This window comes from Mercenaria mercenaria, unplaced genomic scaffold, assembly GCF_021730395.1.
Source record: "Mercenaria mercenaria strain notata unplaced genomic scaffold, MADL_Memer_1 contig_1983, whole genome shotgun sequence".
NCBI lineage: Eukaryota > Metazoa > Mollusca > Bivalvia > Venerida > Veneridae > Mercenaria > Mercenaria mercenaria.
Window position 1 is genome coordinate 48,723 of NW_026460007.1, and position 8,716 is coordinate 57,438.

The following is an 8,716-nucleotide window of genomic DNA, read 5'->3' on the forward strand; positions in this document are numbered from 1 at the left end:
GTATTTCGTGTAATATGAAGTTTTAACTGCTAAAATCTCAGTTTCGTTTGTCTCTGTCCCTTCAAGTTCAATTTTTATCCAGGTTTGAAGAACATGACCATCCAAAGGTATTTCATATTGAAAGAAGAAGGAAAATACGGATATTTAACACTTTTCGGTGTATTTTAGTTTCATTGATATCCGTAGAAGTCAACATAATCTATAATTTTACTAGTATGCACGTTAGCTTTCTAAGATAAGCTTAAAATGTATATGTCGCGGGGCTCGTGTTTCCATGGTAACGCATTTTCTCTCAGTTTTAAACAACTATGTATGAAAATAGGGGTTTTCGACGGCTTCAGTGCCATTCTGTTAATGACCAACATGGAATATTTGGGTAATATTATTAGCAAAATACCAAGCACTATACATGGTACCCTATTTTTCTTAAAGTTTAAAGTAACCATGGCAACAGAGATGTTTAAAATGGCTTATATCTTGCTTTTTGTCGTAATTTCTTATAAAATAATATTGAATAAGATTATATTTCTAGTTGATGTAGCTTTAAAACATATTATTTCTAACGTAAGTTATATTTTCGTGTTATCTGCATTTATTCAAACAAATTTCTAAGCTTAGAATACTTACAGCAGTACCCTTCGTCTGGCATTTTTCATGGAAAAATCGTTCAGCATGCTACTATTATTCTCATGGATATTGTTGAAATGAAAATAAAAAGCCGAAGCTGTGCTTCTTAAATAGACTAGTGTCAACGCTTTTGAATTTTACATTTAGATACATAGGTCACGGGCTTCGTTTCCATGGTAACATCAATTCAATTCAAGAAACCACAATTTTCTACTGAAATTTGAACAATTTTAGATCTTAGTTTTAGTATATAAATAACAAATTATCAACGGAACCTGTAAAATAGGTATTACAAATCAAACTGCTAGATTTTTTATTTGAAAATGGCCGTAACAAGTAACCTCTCACCCAACTATATTCCAAATAACATTGGTTACCATCATCCATTTTCTTACATTCCGCATAACATTTCAATATAACTACATAAAAGAAGCAAAATATTGATAATTATTCAGAGCAAAAGACTCATAAAAAATATTTCAGCAAATAATGGTTATTTGAAAAAAGTTTGAATAAAGAAAATGCACAGAATTACGTACTTTCAAGATAAAAGCTGTTAATTTTGCGCGGTAACTGACACGTAACGTCATGACGTCAATGACGTCATTTTAAGGCAACATTGTTTTGAAGCGTTTCTGCGGCAATTTATTCATTATTTCTGCATTATTAAACCATAAAGCGTCAGATCGAAGACAGGTCTATGATTTGTTTTCAGAAGAATGAATATACAAAGACATTTAGTTTGTCGTAAACGTCGTCGTAAATCGTCACGCTAGCTTCCGGCTGGACATGCGCACATACAAATATAAAGGTAACCTACCTCCTTAACTGACTTGAAAATTACATTGCAATCAGAAATGTTCTTGTATTGGTGCGGTTCATGTTCAATGTAATGTTTATAACATTTTGCAATGAAATGGTAATACTGAGACTATGTGTTATGAATATTAACACTATACTGATTGTATTATATATCATATAAATCTAAATATTCTTGAATTTCGAAAAGCAAATTATTTCAAGAGGTTTAGTTTGTTACTTTTCGAGTTTTACTTTCACTTCGGATCAACCGAACGCGTATTTATAAAGTTGTGAATTTGTGCGAATCCGAGTGACTTTATTATAATTGGCAGGCTAGCGTGAAATATTTGAAACGCGAATATAAGTACGCATACAGGATTTCCGTAAGCCACGCAATCACGTCACACAAACGGTTATAAATGGTAAGGATAGACAATTATTAAACAAAACTTAAGCGTGCAAATAAGAAAAGGTATGTTATTGAATATATGTGTACCTATTGTAATTCGTACTACTTTAGCATTGAATTACATTGTGAGGGTTAGGAAATATAGTCTTGTTCTCTACTCGCATATAACTAATTCATTTCATATTTCCATAATGATATTGAAAAGTGTCATGTTCAATTTAGACTGAAATGGAGTATCTGCTACGGCTTTCTGTGTTGTTTTTTTTAAAGCTAATCAACATCACAGAAGAAAAAAGAGAAAGGCTGAAATGTTTATATGGTTTATCTTTATTTATATTTCTGTCACGAAATAGCTCGGTAGCTATCGCGATACTTTAAGAATTATCTTGATAAAGTGAAGTGTTCTGAAAGCTTATCTCAACAGTGGAAGGTTTCCTGGAAATATTATTGTGATAATTTACATTATTATCTTAGCTGTCACATATTATCTAGACTAGCTATCTCGATACTTTAAGAAAATTAAAGTTATGTTAATATTTCAAACTTTTCTGAAAAGTTTATCTCAATAGCCTAAAGTTTCTTTGAAACAAAAAAGCATATCGGCAAAAATAATTTATTGCGATAGTGATTCTAGACAAATGCACAACTGTGCTGGAAATTGTGAAATATTATCGTGATACTTACCGAACATCTCGTGGCAGTTCCGAGCATTAACGCGAACTTTTGCTCTGGATCATTTTTAGGAAATAAATAGAAATATCTATAAAATAATATTTATTGCTGAAATGTTTACAGAAAAAATGCACACGTTTCCTGGAAAGTTTACAATATTATTATAAAAGCTACCTAGCTATCCCGTGGCAGAAATATGCCACCATAAGTTTATGTGTGATATCATATATATGTATCAGGAAGTTCAAAGTGACATTTTCTTATAATACCAGGTCATGATTTGTTGTAATCAATCTACTTTTCAGACTACAAATGGCACAACCATTTTTTAACAACGGTCATTATCACTGCGAAAATCTAAAACATGTAGCCTTGTGCTTAAAACAACTTATTCAAGAGCATCATCAGAAAGTTATCGAAACAGTTATCTCACAAAATCAAGAACAAACTAACAACATTACACGAAGTGTAATTGGGGCAAATCGAACGCTTGTTCATAATCTTAGAGGAAATCAACCAGGTTTGCGCTATATATTTATTAAGTGTGTGTGCGTGTGTGGGTTGGTGCGCGAACATGCGTGTGTGTGTGAAGATCGCCTCTGTTTTCTATTATAAATGATGGCAAAACATGGATATGGTAAGTACATTAACGGAGGATTAGGTGGAAGATGTTATATTTTTATTAACGGCTGTCCCATTATTTGACATTATGTTACATTAGCTGATGTTAAATAAAAAGACGAAATGAGGCGACGAGCGAAAAATGAACAGAGTTCGATCCCTGGGCGAGGCGTATGTCCTCCGTGACGATTTGATAAAAGACATTGTGTCTGAAATCATTCGTTTTCCACCTCTGATTTATAATTATAGGGCAGTTGGCAGTTACTTGTGAAGATATGTAGTGGAACAGATTCCGGGAACACTGGTTAGATTAACTACCCGCCGTTACATAAATGATATATTGATGAAAAACGGCGTTAAACCCAAAACAAACAAATGTTATTACATTATCACTCTCTAAGTTGAGAGTTAATCGCATTTTCTATCCGTCGTGACATTGCTAACGTTAAATGGATGTACTTTCTATTTTCGGTTTTTCTTTAGTTAAAAGAAATACAATACCAGGAAAATAGTGTATGTTTTCGCTCTTCGCCCGCTTATGTTTCGTCTAAAATAAAATAAAATACTTAAATTCATTTATTTCGCTCGCCGCCTCATTTTGTTTTAATCAGATAAACATCTCTTCCATTTGGTGTCTAAAGCATGCTCATGCCTCGGTAACGTATTGAAGGGCTACATTCATTTTTTCATATAAATTTGAACTGCATTGTTTTATTTCTTTACAGATTTGCGCAAGTTTCTAGTAGCTGTTCTCATTATTCTTGTGACAGTTGTTGTACATTTTATGATGACTAATGGCCCCTCTCCTTCAATCCACATCAAGGTAAGTGTACAGATATGATTTTTTAGAAAAGGCTTACAGGATGCCGTACTTATCACATATTTATGTCAATATGAAATAAAATCTGAAAAGTAGATCCCTCGGAAGCACCGAGAACAAGGCAAACAGTGAAAATTGCAGATTTGGTTTGACTAAGTCCGTTCATGAGCAGTACTGAAAAATGCAACACTGCCCACGCCCCCCCCCCCCCCCCCCCCCCCCCCCCCCCCCCAGCACCGGCTCTTCAGATCTAAATTGAGTTGAAATCAGTGATCCCGAAAGGCCAGAAAATATCACAACACTGAGATGAAGTAGGGGCGACTTTTTTTCGGCCGCTACACAGCACTTAACACCCGCTGTTGTGAAGTAAATAAAATCTGAAAAGTAGATCCCTGGGAAGCACCGAGAACAAGGCAAACAGTGAAAATTGAAAGTTAAATTTGTTTTCCCAGTGATATTCATATTCAAGATATTAACTATGTGTCTTGTTTACATTCAAAAAGTATATTGGTGGTCACTATGTCTAAGTGGTTAAGGTCGCTAACTTTTAATCAGCTGCCTCTTTCCAATGTTGGTTCGAATCCTCCCTTTTATTGTAGAATTCTTGATGAGAAGAAGCCATCCAGCTGGCTAACGGAAGGTCGTGGTTCTACAAGGTGCCTATCCATCCCTGAAACAATTCTCATAGGGGCAGAATGACCTAAATGATAACCAGATATGAGAAACAACGTGTTATGATGCCCCGCTTCGAAAAAGGAGGGGTATGTTGTTTTGCAGATGTCGGTCGGTCGGTCGGAATGTAGACCAATCCGTTTCCGGATGATAACTCAAGAACGCTTAGGCCTAGGATCATAAAAGTTAATAGGGAGGTTGGTCATCACCAGCAGATGGTCCTTATTGATTTTTAGGTCTGTATGTCAAAGTTAAAGGTCACAGTGACCCTGAATAGTAAAACGGCTTCCGGATGATAACTCAAGAACACTTGGGCCTAGGATCATAAAAGTTGATAGGGAGGTTGGTAATGACCAGCAGATGACCCCTATTGATTTTAAGGTCAGTATGTTAAAGGTCAAGGTCACAGTGACCCTGAACAGTAAAACGGTTTTCGGATGATAACTCAAGAATGCTTAGGCCTAGGGTCACGAAAGTTGATAGGGAGATTGGTCATGACCAGCAGATGACCTCTATTGATTTTGAGGTCAGTTTGTTAAAGGTCAAAGTCACAGTGACCAGGAACAGAAAAATGGTTTCCAGGCAATAACTCAAGAACGCTTGGGTCTAGTTTCAGAAAAATTAATAGTTAGTTTGGCCCTGACCAGCAGATGACCCCTATTGATTCTGAGGTCATTAGGTGGAAGGTCAAGGTCACATTGGCCAGGAACAGTTAAACGGTTTCTGATCTTCTTGTCCAAAGCCATAGGGCTTAGGGCTTTGATATTTGGTATGTAGCAAAATCTAGTGGTCCTCTACTAAGATTGTTCAGATTATTTCCCTGGGGTCAAATATGGCCCCACCTCGGGAGTCACATGGTTTATATAGACTTATATAGGAAAATACTTTGAAAAACCTCTTGTCCAAAACCACAGGGCCTAGGGCTTTGATATTTTGTATATAACATCATCTAGTGGTCCTCTACTAAGATTGTTCAAATTATTCCCCAAGGGTCAAATATGGCTCCGCCCTGGGGGTCACGTGGTTTACATAGACTTATATAGGGAAAAACTGCGAAAATCTTCTCGTCCAAACCACAAAGACTATGATTTTGATATTTTGTAATGTAGCATCATTTAGTGGTTCTCTTCCAAGTTTGAATATTCAAAGTTTCAAATATGGCCCCACCCCAGGGGTCATATGGTTCATATAGACTTATATATAGGGGAAAACTTAGAATCTTTATGTCTATAACTTACATCATTAAAATTTGGACCACATGTATAGTTTTGAAAGGCAAGATGAACCTTGACATGAGTTGACCTTGATCTTGACCTAGTGACCTACTTTCACATTTCTGTAGCTACAGCCTTCCAATTTGGACCACATGCATAGGTTTGTGTACCAAAACAAACGTTGACCTTGTTATTGACCTAGTGACCTACTTTCACATTTTTGAAGGTACAGGCTTCAAATTTCGACCACATGCATAGTTTTTTGTTAAAAAAAAATTTGACCTTGATTTTGACCTAGTGACCTACTTTCACATTTCTCAAGCTACAGCCTTCAAATTTGAACCACAAGTATAGTTTTGTGTACTGAAATGAACTCTGATTTTGAGATTGACCTAGTGACCTACTTTCACATTTCTGAAGGTACAGGCTTCAAATTTGGACCACTTGCATAGTTTTATGTTCCAAAATAAAATTTGACCTTGATTTTGACCTAGTGACCTACTTTCACATTTCTCAAGCTACATCCTTCAAATTTGAACTACATACATAGTTTTTGTGTACCGAAAAGAACTTTGATCTTGAGATTGACCTAGTGACCTACTTTCACATTTCTGAAGCTACAGGCTTTAAATTTCGACCGCAAGCATATTTTTGTGTTCTGAATTTAAATTTCTCATTGATTTTTACCTATTACCTACTTCCACATTTCTCAAGCTACAGCCTCCAAATTTGAAGCACATGCACAGTTCTGTCTACCGAAATGAACTTTGACCTTGAAATTGATCTAATGACCTGCTTTCACATTTCTCAAGCCACAACTTTTAAATTTGGACCACATACACATTGTTTTGTACCAAAATGAAATTTGACCTTGATTTTGACCTTGAGCTAGTCTTGAAATTTGAAACATTCAAAAATGGCTCAGTGGATGGCGCCAAGATCACTCTGTAATCTCTTGTTAGGTTAATAGGTTAAAGGTCAAGGTCAGCTTAAACCAGAATGGTAGAACTTTTGTTTACAGTGAGCATATAATTTCTGTTCCTTGTGCAATTACTCAATGCATCAAGGGGGACATTTCGTGTTCGACGAGCTCTTGTTTTACGGGAGTACTATTCTGTGCATTATATTGTATTGTATGTATTGTTGGGTTTACCTTTAAATTAGTTTAATATGATATCTTCTCTAAGTGAGATTTCATTCGAACTCGCACGTAAATATATAACATCGGTTATAGGAAAAAGGAATGATAGTAGCGAAAAAGCCGGGTATACAAAGTATCATTTGTTTTTCTAATTCAGCTTCTAATTACATTTTCATTATGTTGCAGTTTCAATGTAACAATCATCAAAAAGATTCAGCACCGTGTGTAAAGTATGACTGGATGCATTTCAAGGATAATGGCATAATTTATGTAGCCCTGTTTCCCGTTACAGTGGAGAAAAACGCTTTTGAAGATAACCGGAAAATGGGGTACTTCAAACATCATATATATGTTCATTATGTGCATATAATCTTGACTGATGACCAATGCCACGTGATTCTAGAGGATTCAAAACCACAATGTGAAATGACGTCAGAAACACTTAAAGCTGGTTAATCAGGGTTTTGTCAAGAAATGGATTTGTTTGAAATTTGAACAAATGATCATTTAAACTTAATTATGTTCACTGAGTGCTTAAAACATGTTAGATTTTCACTCAAGGTCTTGTTAAAATTTGATTTTCCTATCCTGGTTCCAAAACCAATATAGAGACACTTAAGCAGAAGTATAAATTTGATAAACATATTTTGTCTGATGAATATTACGAATATGATAAAAGTGTAATTTTGCATTGACATTTATACTTTAGCTGAAATTCAATAGAAATCCAAGTTTATTAAATTTAATCGTTATTACCACCCTTGGGCAAGCAAGATAGGTCTGGAAAGCTACAATTTCATCCTGTTTGGTTAAGGTTGTTGAAATATCCCAATATCAATCAAATAAAAATGTAAAACAAGAAACCAGAAATACGTTGCTTTTTTAAATACTTTTATATTAAAGGGACGTAATTACATACTGAGCAATCAACTTCTAGTTCTACACAGCGCAAAACATTTTTATTTAAACTTAGTTTCTTTGAGAAATGTTATTAAAAATTTGACTTTAAAGACCCACCGTGACCTAGTGACCTACTTTTTTATCTACAAAACATCATGCAAACCATTCTCATGATACAGGTAATATACAGCTATACTACAAGTTTTCAAATTAGGCCCTTTCCTGAATAAATGTGTTTTTATAACTTCCTCTGCAAACATATTCAGTCAATCTCTTTTCAGCATAGTTTCAAAAATACATATGAATAACTATCTTACATTGTAGAAACAATAAGTGATTGAAATTTAACTAGATACACTGATTTCTGTTCATATTGCTACAATAATTCAATAAAATGTTAAGACATTACACACATTGTCTTGGCCTAATATATGTCACTGCCAGTTTGTAACTAAATACTTGTGTATCTCATTTTTCATGCCAATCATAATAACTAACATCATTGAAATATCAAAGAATGGTGCGTCTTTAATTATAGAAATAAAGCGTATGAGGAAACGGGTTTGTTTGTGATTGTTTTGCCACATCAGATTTTGTCCCGTCACCAAGAACTGCGGCTCCAAGCCTATATATTGTTTCCTGTTTATTTGCCTCCCCAAATGTAGTCGTGTCTACTACAAGAAGCTGGAAAGCAGAATATATCCAAGGGGCAGGATGTAAGGAGTATACCGATTGGTCACATCTACACGCTTCAGTCCAACGGGTGTTTGCGTTTTATGACAGTCTATTATAAACTCGAGGGTGTTTCAAGAATAATAATATGATTGGAAATTGTAAAT

The 8,716-nt window shown here is 35.0% G+C and overlaps 1 protein-coding gene across 1 annotated transcript; it reads left to right on the forward strand.

The window, feature by feature from the left end:
* The first annotated feature begins 1,768 nt into the window (after positions 1–1,768).
* LOC123554725 (uncharacterized) lies at positions 1,769–8,439 on the forward strand. Its single transcript, XM_053533050.1, has 4 exons — positions 1,769–1,900; positions 2,815–3,029; positions 3,856–3,953; positions 7,164–8,439. Exons 2-4 carry the CDS (start codon positions 2,822–2,824, stop codon positions 7,431–7,433), a joined length of 576 nt encoding a protein of 191 aa, XP_053389025.1. The 5' UTR covers positions 1,769–1,900; positions 2,815–2,821; the 3' UTR covers positions 7,434–8,439.
* The last annotated feature ends 277 nt before the right edge of the window (positions 8,440–8,716 follow it).